The sequence below is a fragment of the Xiphophorus hellerii genome, chromosome 5 (genome assembly GCF_003331165.1).
Source record: "Xiphophorus hellerii strain 12219 chromosome 5, Xiphophorus_hellerii-4.1, whole genome shotgun sequence".
Lineage (NCBI taxonomy): Eukaryota > Metazoa > Chordata > Actinopteri > Cyprinodontiformes > Poeciliidae > Xiphophorus > Xiphophorus hellerii.
Genome location: NC_045676.1, coordinates 22,612,002 through 22,626,054, shown reverse-complemented (window position 1 = coordinate 22,626,054; position 14,053 = coordinate 22,612,002). Strand labels below are relative to the sequence as shown.

At 39.9% G+C, this 14,053-nt stretch overlaps 1 protein-coding gene across 1 annotated transcript; it reads left to right on the top strand.

Moving 5' to 3' along the window:
* Nucleotides 1-227: 227 nt before the first annotated feature.
* Nucleotides 228-12,578, top strand: nherf2 (NHERF family PDZ scaffold protein 2). Its single transcript, XM_032561816.1, has 6 exons — nt 228-1,175; nt 3,261-3,578; nt 9,125-9,310; nt 10,957-11,110; nt 11,187-11,407; nt 11,487-12,578. Exons 1-6 carry the CDS (start codon nt 969-971, stop codon nt 11,652-11,654), a joined length of 1,254 nt encoding a protein of 417 aa, XP_032417707.1. The 5' UTR covers nt 228-968; the 3' UTR covers nt 11,655-12,578.
* Nucleotides 12,579-14,053: the final 1,475 nt, after the last annotated feature.

Genomic DNA, 14,053 nt, shown 5'->3' with positions numbered 1-14,053 from the left:
AACAGGGTTGAACAAACTCAAAAAGTCTAGGAAGTTTTTTTTTTTTTTTTTTACTCATTTGCAAAAATGCAAACTTCTCATCTTCCCTGCATCTGAGTCAAATCAAGGAAAGTAAGATGTTCTCAAGCATATATGATGAACTCCGTGCACATACGCATGGACATTCGCACGGAAAAGCTTTTGTTTCACGTGCATCACACCCCGCTTTCACGCAGTCGCTCTTCTGGTGATCTGCAGCAGAGATACGGAGGCAGAGGACTGATGGGGAAGATTTGATTTCTCAGGTCACAGCCTGTCGGGTTTCAGCCGCACCGCTCAGGGCGAAGTTTGCCCGCTCCAAGGTGTGCGTGGAGGCAACAATAAGTGTCCCCGCCTATATGTTTAGAGTAGCTGCTGTCCTACCAGCCCGCAGCGCGACGGGGCTGAGTCTCCAGGTGTGCGCTGCGGGGGGTAGTGGCGTGTGTTCCTGAAGCCTCCCCACTCTCGCCGGGTCGCTCAGGAGGATACACGCCCCCGCTGGCGAGGAGAATTAAGTGTTACGTGCGTGGACCGGCTTTCTAATCTCTGATCTCTTGGATTATACTGATGGACGGGACTTAACGTGTCCATGTTTCCCCTTTAGCGCTATTTTACGCACCACTTTGCGCGCTCGCGTTTGCTCCCTAAAAATGGATTAATCCCCAGATTATTTATTTTATTTTTTTTTTTTTGGGTGAGGGTAGAGGAGTGGGAGGCGTTTGCCATATTTTTATTTTCACTCTTCAGGTTTTTGTGGATTACTACGGGATTTGTATGATGCCGAATAACGACGATGAGCTTTTTGTCTCTGGAGCGAGTGGAAGCGCGTTGGATTAGGAGCCAGAAACTCCCCAAAGCTCTTGGAGAAGATCTACCCGTTTATTCCTGGGACGCACTTTGAGTTTTTTTGTTTTGTTTTGTTTTGTTTTTTTCTTCACCTTCACACACCGATGGAGAACGAGCTGAGACCCAGGCTTTGCTTTCTGATCAAAGGACAGCGCGGATATGGCTTCCACCTGCACGGAGAGAAGAAGAAAGGCGGACAGTTCATCCGCACAGTGGAGCCTGGCTCCCCTGCTGACCTGGCCGGGCTCCGGCCGGGGGATCGACTGGTGGAGGTGAACGGGGAGAATGTGGAAAAAGAAAGTCATCATCAGGCGAGTGACTTACTGCACACTGCGTGACATTTTTACGTAAAGATGAGCCAGGAGAGGAACAATGCACTATGTACCTGTCGGACAACTTTTTCTTTCTTGCCTGTAGACGAGGGTGGCCCTATATGGGTCAGTGTGAGCCTGTGTAATGGAAATCACAGCTCGTCTTTGTCATGACACAAAAGCGTTATATGCCAGCAGGCGCCGAGAGAGCCAAATGCCGTATTAATTATTTTTCAAATCAGCTCCAGGCCCGAAATGTAAGCGAACTCTGCAGCAGCCTAAAATTTCAATTGACGCAAAACAGATTGACAAAATGCTGAAACTGTGCACATGATGCTTAATCATAAAAAAAAGACAATTCCATTCAAAAAGTAAATATGTATAGCGCTACTGTGAATAAAATGTCCCAATTCCGATTTTCTCAGTTTATGCTTTTGAAAAAATGTTTTAGATGTTCAAATAAGTATCAGACAAAAAAAAAAACCCAACCCAAAACATACCATTGAGTAGTTAAAAAAAAACTGATTTTATTGTGAAGACAAAGAAACTATCCTGACCAACTTTGGTCCTATGGAGTGTTGGGAACTAGTTACATTTACTTGAGTAACTTTTAAATTATGATGTACTGGATTTCTGGGGGGATTTTTGTTAAAGTTTCATAAGTTTTATATGGAAAGAAATTGATCTGTGTCATGATTTGCAGTAGTAGAGGCGGTGAGGATGACGCTGAGGACCCAGGTTGGAGTGAAGGAATGATGTTTTTAATGATGATATGAATACAAATCCAAAAATCCAGGCAGCACAGAATGAGTGGAAGGCTAAGACTCAAAACTGGTAGCAACTGGAAAACAAGAGCCATCTGACAGCAGACTGGACACGACTAGACAGCTTGACAAGACAAGGACCCGACAAAGAACAAGGAACACCGGTGGGTTTAAACACACATGGAGACAATCAGGGGAAACAAGAAACTGGTGTCAGGACAAGGGGTAGACGGGACATCAGAGACTCAATAGACACAAACCTAAATGAATACACAGAAAAAAGCCAAATCCTTACAATCTGGGGAAAAAATGTTTTCCTTTGCCTGATTTTGTTATTTTGTAAATACGTTATTTATATGAAACATTTTCATTTTGATCTTTTAAATACCAAAATGTCCACACATTGTCTGATGGGGTAATTTTTAAATATTCAGTGGTTGATGATTTGATCAAATACTCAGTTCTTGTAGACTTCTTACTCAAATACATTTTTACTCTTGAGTAATTTCTAGGATGGCTACTTTTTTTTTTTACTCGAGTAAAAATATTTAGAAGTAATGCTGAGTGCAATGAGTTCCAAGCTGAGTGCAATTTTTGGGTACTCTACCCACCTCTGGTCCTATGTGAAACAAATACTTGTGACTTTAGCTGTAATTAACCATCTATTTTGGATTAATATCCCTTCCCACAACCAGGCTTAGATTACTAGATTCAAATGAGGTTCTCCTCTAAGGTTGATTTATGGCTTTTGGCTCAGTTGCATTTCTGGATCCTGCTGGAAAATAAATTCAATATCTCCCTAAAGCTCATTATCTGAATAAAGCATGAAGTGCTCTAAAAAAATTCCTGGTAGATGGACAGAGGACTTCAGAAAACACCAGTGGACCAAAACCAGTAAGAAGACATTTCACCCCAAGTCATCACTGACTGTGGAAGCTTCACTCTGAGATTCTGGGCCTCAGTCTCCACTCTTCCTCCACACTCTGGGACCTTGGTTTCCAAATTAAATATAAAATATACTTTTGTTTAAGAAGATGACTCTGGACCAGTTTCGGGTCCAGTTAGGTTGCGTCTGAAGCTGTCTCTGGTTCAGGAGTGGCTGTGGCAGCAGCAGCCCATATCCTTGATAAGTCTCTGTGTTGTGACTCTTTAAGCTTCATCCATAGACTTCACACTGTGAATCTCCTCCAAACACCAAAATAACTTTGCAAACTGTCTGCTTGGCGACTGTTAGTCGTCTCCATGACCGTGACAGGTGTAACACGTTTCTGTGTTAATCAAGTCAATCTTTTTGTTGCGTCTTTGTTTCTCCTGTCTGCAGGTGGTGAACCGTATCTGTGAGACGCCCCACCGCACCAGGTTGCTGGTAGTAGACAGAGAAACGGATGACTACCTGCGCAGCCAGGGCCTGGCCTGCACAGAGGACCAGGCCATTGAAATGGGGAACCTCTCCCCACGCCCATCCCCCAATATCACGCCCTCAGCGTCACCCGTACCAAGAGAGGGCTCCCCGCTGTTTCTCAAATCCAACTTTAGATACTTATTCCATTTTCCTGCTGCAGACTCACCCACTCAGGTATCCTCTGAAAACAAAGAAACGAGAACCTCGACGACGTCAAGTTCAGCGCCAGACACCGAGGTAAGCACCGACATCGAGAAAGTGGATCCATGAAAGATGGAGGGGAAATAAAATAAATGTCAAAGAAACAAAATGTTGAAACAAATGAGCATCCATGAACTGTCACATTATTTCCTGTTACAACCTCAATTTTAAATGTATTTTATTGGGATTTTATGGGATAAACCAACACAAAGTAGCGCATAGTTGTGAAGACGGTAAAAAAACAGCTCCATGATTTTAGATATTTTTACATATAAAAACCACAAACGACACACTTACTGTATAGTAGGCAATATTGCCTATTGCATTTTAGGCAATAAAATGTTTATTTTCGTAATTCAAATAAAAATTATTCTCCTGCTCCTCTCTTCCCCCTGTTAAAAAAAAAAAAAACATTCCCTCAGGAAAATCTGCTGCCACTCCATGACATGCAGTATTATTTTGTTTCCAGCACACATCACATTTTGCATCTAAGCTAGAATGTTCTGTTTTGGTCTGTTTCTTCTTTTTCTACATGTTCGTTTACATGACCTTTGAGAAAAGGCAGCCTGCAATTTCTAGAACTTTTTTTTTTTTTTAAATAGCTTTTATTCTCTCTACTTCACCATAGAGATGAAGTAGAGAGTGCAAAAGATTCTCCCTCATGAAATGTGAATCTGTGCAGCTCCTCCAGAACTCAGATGATATCTTGGACTTTGATCTTTTAGATTTTATTCATTGTGGTTTTTTCAGCTTTTCCTAAGCAACAAAAAATACCTCCACCTCCTAATTCTCTTAATGAGACTTTTACATATTAGCTGAATTTGTACTGAGAATAAATTACACAGAGGTGGACTCTATTTACTAATTTTAATTTAAAGAGTGACTTTTTTTTACATGATGACCCTTTGTCTATATATATTTTTTGTTTGTTTTTTTAATGTGTCGATGTTTGTTCTGCTCCACAGTGCCCTTAAATTGCCTCTTGGGAACAAATAATGTTTCATTATGAAACATTATTTGAAATTGATGAAATTGAACTGCATTAATTAGCTGGCTTGTTAGAGCATTTGGTTGTTTTATTTAGAGATATCAGAATAGAGATGAGCAGGTACAAATGCACTCCACACTTTTCAGACTTTTACTTGCAAGAAATAGAAAACCACGATATTTAGGAGTTTAAAATACGGCTCTGGAAAAAATGAACAGGTCACTGGACTGAAACCAATTGAAAACCTCGTGGTTATCCCACCAAATACTGATTTCTGTACTCTTGAATTAAAACATTAGTATCGTTGTTTCTAAATTAATATGAACTCGTCTTCTTTGCATTATTTTAGGTCTGAAAGCGCTGCATCTTTTTTGTTATTTTGACCATTTCTCATTTTCTGTAAATAAATACTAAAGTTTTGCTTGGAATTTCAGAAACATGTTGTTAATAGTTCATCGAATAAAAGAACAATGTTCATTTTACTCAAACATTTATCTATGAAGAGTAAAATCAGAGAAACTGATCATTTTAAGTGGTCTCTTAATTTTTTTCCAGAGCTATTTCATCACTTTTGCAGCAATTCTTCTTGCCAGTTGCCTGCTTTTACAACTGTTACAATGTATTTAAACCGTTTGAGTCCAGGTGAGTCTAGAGCAACATTTGGGTGTGGTCTGGGGAAAAATAGGAGATAGCGATCAAATTCAACAAAGCCATGTATATCGATTAAACACGATCACAAGACATCTGACTTGTGGATGCAGAACTGACCACATGCACAATAAAATGAGCTGCAGTCGCTGGAAACCGCCAGATTAATGCCATTTGCTTTGAAAAATCGGCAAACGAACACATTCAGATTCCTAAAATTCAGCGTGTGGCATGCATTTCCACTTGTGACGTCTGTGCGACGTCTGGAAGTCAGAATAACCGGGAACTGACTCTCACGGACTGGGCTCGTTGTTTTGACTTCAAACAAACCGGGCCCAGATATGCGAGGCTAGCAGTTCATGTCAAACTGGCCATGTGTTTAGCTGAAAGCAGAGTAAATAAAGGCTGTTCCCTCGCCCTGCAGCGCAGCTGCCTGTCTCCGTTTTAGTTAAATGATTACTTGGAAAATGAGGTAAAACATTATGAGATCAACCAGAAGCAGTTATGTAAAGGTCAACACCTGCATTAAGTACTTTGTATTTAATCAGTAATCTAAAGAGAAGGCGCTGATGGAGCCTCATTTTGATTAACCAAAATGGCAAATTAATCCCAGACGAACGCCACCAGTTCACAAAGGACACACACTTTCACTGCCTTGTGACTGACATTCACCTCTCTGAACATACAGTACAGCTGCGTGATGTTATGACGGCAGCAGACGACTGAGATGGCCTCAGACTGCTGACTCACACACACACGTATTCTCACAAATCTCACTCAGTCATGTCATCTACTGCCTCTTGCATAACTACGTATGCATATCCGATTTTAGTAATTGTTCGTGTTACAACTTTATATTTGATATTTCTTGGTCGTTTTGGTCAAAGATTATGTAGAACTGAGCTATTTACTTTATGTATACATTTTAGTACAATCTCACCTTGAGAAGTTTTCCACGTGGCTTGGTTCAATAACTCCATGATAAATAATAGTAAAGGAAAAAGAAATATACATTTTTCAAACTTTTTTTTTTCAATCCATGTTTTTTTTTCCATAAGTATTACATTTTCCACTCGACAAAACATATGAGTTTGTTCTGTCTTCATTTTAAATATGGATTGAACAATGATCTGTGAGATGTACAGAAACCTGAGAATGTTTCCTGAGATTATATTACATGCAGATGGACTTTTGTTTATTTTTGGTGTATCAGAGTAAAGGGGGCTGTACCCTATTCCTTCTAGTAATGTAGTCAAGCTCAGTCGAGTTTATTTGTACAGCACATTTCAGCAACAAGGCAAAGTGCACAGGAACCAATTATGAAACAAGCGGTTAAATATGATTTTCTTGTCAAAAACCATAATCAAAATCATCAAGCAAATGCACCACACATATATTAATTAATTCTCCAGTTACTGCTAATCAAAGACAGCTCTAAACAGGTGTGTTTCAAACCTTGGTTTAAAGGGACTCGGTGTTTTGGCAGTTTTGCAGTTTTCTGGAAGTTTATTCTAGATTTGTACAGCATAGAAGCTGAATGCTGCTTTGCCATGTTTGGTTCTGGGGATGCTGAGTAACTTTAAACCAGAAAACCTGAGGTGTCTGGAAGGTTGATACAACAACAGCAGATCTTTAATGTATTTTGGTGCTAAGCCGTTCAGTGATTTATAAACTAACAGGAGTATTTTACAGTCTCTTCTCTGAGCTACAGGAGGGCAGTGGAAGGACTTTGGGGTGATGCGCTCTGTGTTCCTGGTTTTCGTGAGAACGCAGCGTTCTGGATCAGCTGCAGCTGATTTTCTTACGTACTGTTGTGCTAAAGATAAACTTATGTTGTAATTTGTGGATGAAATGTGTGTATACCTTAAGGGGGCTCTGCAAACACTGTCATAAATTACTTCGTGTCATGATTAGCAATAATTGAAGGGATTATTATGACAACATACTGTATTAAAACTACTTTTTTCTCTCTCTTTCTTTTAAAACAAAAAAGTATTGGCTCATTACAGCTGAGCAATACGTATGGCTCGAGTTTGTTGTTCAGATGAAGCTACTTGACAGGTCAGCGCGATGAACAGGTCGCTGAAAACAAGCAGGCATGTTTGGTCATTGAGAGCCTTTGTTTCATAACTGCAGCTCTACAATACAAGTATCAAACAGTTCGGTGCGCTTGATATGATACACAGATGCACACACAACAAAGACTCTCCCTTCATTCTTCCTGCTGTTGACGGTGGAAATAGGCCCGTCAGCCCTCAGGTCAGCTCACTGTGAAGGTAGATCCTCAGCTGCATCACCAGACGGTCGCTAAGCGCCGTTGCCTGCAGGACGGTGGCTAACGTAAAGCCCCTGTGGCATGTCGTGCTCACACACACCCAGCATGAGGCTTGTTGTGGAGGTCGGTGTCCAGGCTGGTGTCACGCAGAGTGTCAGCTCTTGTTGCTGGACACAAGGCTCGGGATCAGCTGGAATGGCTCAGACAGATCCACTTAGTCGACTTCGGTCAGCTTTGTGACCACCAGGTCAACCTGGCAGCAAACGACCCACGATAGCACACAGTGTCGTGCAAAGCTACTCAAAATGTTTTCACATTTCATCATTTTATAATCACAAACCACAATATTACTTTAGTTTTGCAAATAAATTATCTGAAGAGAGTAACAGGTATTTATAATCTGTCCTCCTGAATTGATGCAAGGAGCCATCCTTGCTTTATTTTCTTTGCAAATAAAACTCACAAATGTATTGTGCATTTGTTTTTAGACCTTTTTTGCCCTGATACAGCCACATAAAATTCTTTGAAAAATTTGGCCTACAAGCAAAACGCCATTTATAGCAGAATAACTAACCCTGCATATCTAAAGACATCACACTGCAGTGACACATTGCAATGGCATCAGCATGCTTGTCTTCAAGAAAACTGGTCAGTGTAGATGGGAATATGGAAGTAGCAGGAAACCTTTGGAAGGAAACCTATGAGACACTTCAGAAGACATAAACAAAGTAGACAGAACTACAGCAGAGTGGTTAAGATCGGAGCATATTCATGTCTTAGAGTGGCCCAGTCAAAATCTGAGCATAAATCCAATTGAGAATCCCGAGCAAGATCTGAAGATGTATAATGAGAAATGCTCTCCACTCAACCTGACTTAGTTTGAACTTTTTTTTATAACAAAGAACAGGCAAAAAAGAAAAAAAAAGTTAAGTTTTGAGGCCAATAAAGCTGGTACTCCAACTTTACTTTATATCCTTTCTCTAATCAATATTTTTAACTGAAAATCATATATCATTTCAGTAGCAATCATCCACTACTTTGAAAGCAGAAGTAGAGCCTGGATTCAAGGAATGGCCATGGAGAGACTCAGATATAATATGACAAACAAAACAAAGTATTTTCTAAACATCTGGCAGTAATTTTTTTTTTTTACAATAAATAAATAAATAAAATGGACAATTATCCACGACTTTGTGTTGGTCTGTCAACTAAAATCCCTATAAAATAAAGTTTGTGGTTATCATGTGACAAAATGTGGAGAAGTTCTACGGGTGTCAATACTTTTGCAGGGAACTGTAAACCAGAACATCAACAATATTAAATCAAAATAAGATTAAAATATATTTTTAAAGTTATTCAATAGCAATAATTAAAAAAAAATTCACTTTGACTCACAATAACTTTAACTTGACAAGTATTTTGTCTGTCAATGACATGATCCAACACATCTATCAGGCAACAACTGTCCTGAAAACTGAACGGAAATGGGTTAATTAAATAAAAAAAATTAAACCCGTCCATATGTGATATTTTCTAAAACAAACAAAAAGTAATGCAAAAAATGAACAAGTCGTAGCTCCATGTTTTACTGTGGATAGAAAAAGATACCTAAAGGTTCAAATCAAACTAATTTGCAGACATTAAGCATCAAAGATGTTCCATCTGCTGCAGGTGGAGCCGTCCCCTGAGCCGACGGTGGAGCTGCTCCCTCGTCTGTGCCGCCTGGTGAAGGGGGAGAACGGCTACTGCTTCAACCTGCAGAGCGATAAGAAGAAAGGCGGCCAGTTCGTCCGCTCTGTGGACCCCAACTCACCAGCAGAGAGAGCTGGCCTCCGAACTGGAGACAGAATAGTGGAGGTACAGCTGACAGATGTGCCTACTTACAAAAAAAAGGAGGGTTTAAAAGTGCTTTATCGGAGGAAAAATATTTTCTAGTCTTATAAATAACCTAGGGTTGCATGTTGTTTAGTTTTGTGGCATTTCTTTTAAACATTGTTGGATCGATATCCACAGTGCTCTCCAGCCTGATTGATACATCTGGCAAAGATGAGTAAAAGGCCTTAACTGAATTTATATTTTCTTACACTGAAAATGGGGACTAAATATAATGTGACACAGAGGACTTTTCCTTTTGGCCACTCTTCAAGAAATGGGAAGCACATGCTATTAAAATAATGTGGATGTTGTACTCAGTGGAGATTCTTGCATGAACCCAAAACCAACCAAACCAGCCACCATGCTGAAAATCCTGAAAAAACTGCAGCTGGATAACATGTAGTGCAGTCCTGAAAAAGTAGCACAAAAAAATAAAAACTTAGCTTGTACCCCTTACATAATGTTTCTCTCTTTATGCTCCAACCATGTGAAATTTTATAAGGGAATACAAAACGTTTTCCTACTGAGAAAATGGACAAAATATTGGCAACAAAAAAGAGATGAATTTAAGGCTTTAGTTCCGGGGGTGCTAATAGGTTTGAAGGGTCCTGTATGCCAGTTTGTGTGTAGCAGCTTTGCAGAGTCATGGTGTTGCACAGTTGAGACTTTATTTTCATTCTCATCTGCATCAAGTGCTCGGTTAATGACGCGGAAATGGAGAGTGCTGACGCAGGAAAAGACTTCATGCAAAGCGGCTTCCTCTCAAATCACAGACACTATCTGCGCAGCACTGCACCCTGCCTCTCGTGTTTCACCACTAGTGATGCCTTCCTCTTTCCAACAGAACCTTATCTGCACCGATGTAGAGGTGGACTCAGACCTGACCCTTCAGAGACAATTCATAAAGACAATAACCAAGTCGGCCTTCTATCACACTGAAGAACATTTCCAGGATTAAAGAACTAATGTTCCCCTAAGACCGAGATGCATTTGTCTTTAGTCACATTGATTACTAGAACAGCATCTTCACAGGTCTGCCTAAAAAATTAATCCTCCAGCTGCAGCTGATCCAGAATGCTGCTGCTCACATTCTGACTAAAACCAGGAAGCTGGAGCACATCCCACCAGTTCTAAAGTCCAAACACTGGCTCCCTGTAGCTCAGAGAAGAGACTTTAAAATACTTTATAGTTAGTTTATAAATCACTGAATGACTTGGCACCAAAATACCATCTGCCGTCGTTGTATCAACCTTCCAGACCTCTCAGGTCTTCTGGTTCTGCTCTGCCTCCCCAGGACCAGAACCAAACATGGAGAAGCAACATTCAGCTTCTATGCACCACAAATCTGGAACAAACTTCTAGAAAACTGCATATATGCTGAGTTCCTTTAAATTAAGTCTAAAGCCAGCCTGTTTAGGGTTGTCTTTGATTAGTTGTAACTAGAATAATGATCAACATATCTGATGTGCATTTGTTTGAAGATTTTACTGATGGCATTTGACAAAATGTAATATTTATTGCTTGTTTCATAGTTTTTGATTGTATTATGTTGTTATTAAAGCACTTTGAACCACCTTGTTGCTGAATTTTGCTATAGGAATAAACTTGACTTTTTTTCTGTGTCTCAGGTAAATGGCGTAAACACGAAGGGTCTTCGGCACTCGGAGGTGGTGGCGCTCATCAGATCCAGAGGGGATGAAGTCAGCCTTCTGGTGGTCGACCAGGAAACAGATGAACTCTTCCGCAGACTGGGAATTACCCCAACCATCACCCACACTAAAGGTCAACCAAACCCTCCGGCTCTAACACGCAACTCCACTGAGACGATGCTGAACTGTGCTTGCTTCCACTTCTACAGAGGTCTACGTGGATGAAACACGTGCAGAAAGCACCCCGCCGACCCCGTCCCCGACCACTGAGCTCCCCGCGTCGGACGCGCCTGTCATAAGCGTCACTCTGACAGACTCTGACATCGCCAACACGTCTCCGAAATCCCGAGCCAACGGCAGCTCGGCGTCTCACTCGTCCAGGAGCTCCACCACCCAGTCAGAGGTCAGCAGCTCAGACATGAGCTTCCAGGTGAGTGAAGAATGAAGCGAGAGACACGACAGTGGCTCTCGGTTTGGAGCGAATCATGACTTGTTTGCACGGACTCCAGGTTCCTGAAGATGACGACAGCCGCATTTCAGACCCCTTCATGGAGAACGGCCTGCGCCTGAGTCCCACTGCTGCTGAGGCGAGACAAAAGGTCCTCGCCACCCGCAACAAGAAGAGAGCGCCCCCTATGGACTGGAGCAGGAAGCAGGAGCTCTTCAGCAACTTTTGAACCGAGAAATTTTAATGAACCTGCACTATTTATACCAAAAAACAAACTCTTCCATCTTTTACACGTGTGGACAGAAATATAAATAAAAGGTAGTTACTGTTTAGTGTGAAATCAGTCCATAATATCAAATATTATTCTCAATGTGAACAGTTAACTTCAGTGAGACTCTTTAATGAGATGCCTAGTTAAAGCTGGCATGGGAAAGAAACTACAACTCATCACTCAGCTGATTCTAAGCTTTAAAACTCCAATAAGCATATTTCCTCTTCAACAAAGAGTATATGCACATGCAAAAGCTGCTTTAGTGTACGAAGGTCTTGCAGGATAAGGAGCAGATCTTGTGATGTCAACAGCTTTACTGCAAGGACATCAAACAGAAGAAACTTTTCTAAAGGAATATTCAAATAAGTTGCATCTGAACCACGGAAAATTTCTTATAGGACCTGATCTGTGTCGAGAATTTTTCAGGCTTGCCGTTTTTCTCTGTAATCTGTCAGCAGCTGATTTTATTTTTCTGTTACTGTGTAAGTCTGTTGTAAAGATATGTGAAGGCCATCATAACAAAAACAGGAAGTAAGCATGCAACATTATGTCGTATGACGGTTGTATTAATAGCAGAAAATTTCCAACATCAGTTTAGATGAAACTTTGTTGACATATGTTGGTAAGAAGAACCTATGATTTATGTCAAATACAACATTTTTCCGTAATAGATGCTGTGTAACTTTAAATGTGCACACAGAACGAATGATTAGTCTAGTTTATAAAATAAATAACGACTGATCACATTTAGTTAGTATGTTTCGAATGGTAATACTGTTAAATTAGTGCTTTTTATTACATATTCCATTTGATTTTTCAAAACATTTCTCCATCTTCCTTTGGCTTAAACATTTAACGGTGTGAATAAACCTTTAGAATCTGTGTGTGTTGCCATGATTATTTAGGGCTGCAGTTCCCCAAATATGGACCAACAAGTGATGCGTTTTAATGTAAAACATTTAGCCGACACTTTTCCACTTCAGCTCACTTTTCTCACACATGGCAGATGTTTGTCACACTGGAGATGGAAGCTGTTTTAAAATATGAAATATCGACAACTCATATAATTTTGGCAAGTCAAAATATTGAACTTGACTTAAATGTCCAAATGGTTATGTTCAAATATTAAATCTTCGTACACATGTTGAATTTAAATCCTAGAGCCATAGCCAAATGTCAAGTTTCTTACTTTGCTTTTTTTTTTTTTTTTTTTGCATAGCACCATTAATACAGGAAAAACAAAGGAACAGAGATTTTTTTTTAAAAACATCTGATGATTAAAAAGATGAATGACCCATAAAAAACATAACACATAGTCGCATAAAAGAGACAAATGTTGAATCAAATTTAAGCAAATCTTCAATGCAAATATAAATTTAAATGCTCAATTCTTATCTAAATCCTAAATGTTAAATCTACATTTTGAATCTCAAACGTTGGACTTAAATGTTCAGAAAACATGCAAATAAAGCCGGAATGGGTGCTGCAGCTTCCTGCCACATGTGAAAAACATGACAGAACCATCAGTCTCTAAATTGTCCTCAGGTGTAAGTGTGTGTGCATGTGTGTCTGTGGTACATCAGGGGCAAGATGCTATATATGGAGGATGTGGGGCGACCAGAGTTCGATTTCTGATCCCTGGGCATTTCCTACATCTTATTCCTGTCAAATTGTCAGCAACTTTTATAACCCTATGGAGTTTTGTTTTATCTCCTCAGTCCAGTAAGGCAATTTTTTGTCTAAGGCTATAAAAGCAAAACAAAATAGCTTGTTTTTGAAATACAGGAAATAACTTTGTCTACATTTTAAATTAAAGAACACACAATCTAACCATCCGTAAGTGCCTCTAAGCTGAGGAGATAAAGTGCTACGAAAAGGCCCAGGTTGGTTTGGATTGTTTTCTTATGCAGCCTAATTTGTCTTTCAAAACATGAAGCTTTCTCACAATCTCTGCAGGGTGGAAATTTGTAGCACAGACTACTCTGTCTGCAACAGTGCTACAAAATGGCGATAGCAGCACAGAAATGAAAGAATGCAGGGACTTTCCTAACCTGGCTCTACCTAAACTCCACCCTAAGCTTCTGGGGGGAAAAAAAAAAACTTACATCAAGCTGCAGACAACAAGAGGATCTTCTTGTAACATTGTGTCCATATTCAACATCTGTGGTTGTTTACTCACAGATGGTTTCACAGTAGATGTGTTTTATTTTTTAAAGATTTTTTTCAGCTCAGGTCATTTTAACAAAATTGTTAGAATCACTTTCAAATTTCTACGTATTTGTTTTTCTTACGGTCTGATCTGACATTTAAATCTGAAGTAACATTTCCTGTTTCACATAAGTTAGGATTAATAACAT

Bases quoted from the DNA above. Each gene is read 5' to 3' on its own strand.
- nherf2 (XM_032561816.1), top strand. From the start codon at position 969: ATGGAGAACGAGCTGAGACCCAGGCTTTGCTTTCTGATCAAAGGACAG. The intron at 9,311-10,956 runs GTACAGCTGACA...TCTGTGTCTCAG, and splicing joins CTGGAGACAGAATAGTGGAG to GTAAATGGCGTAAACACGAA. The intron at 11,408-11,486 runs GTGAGTGAAGAA...CACGGACTCCAG, and splicing joins GCTCAGACATGAGCTTCCAG to GTTCCTGAAGATGACGACAG.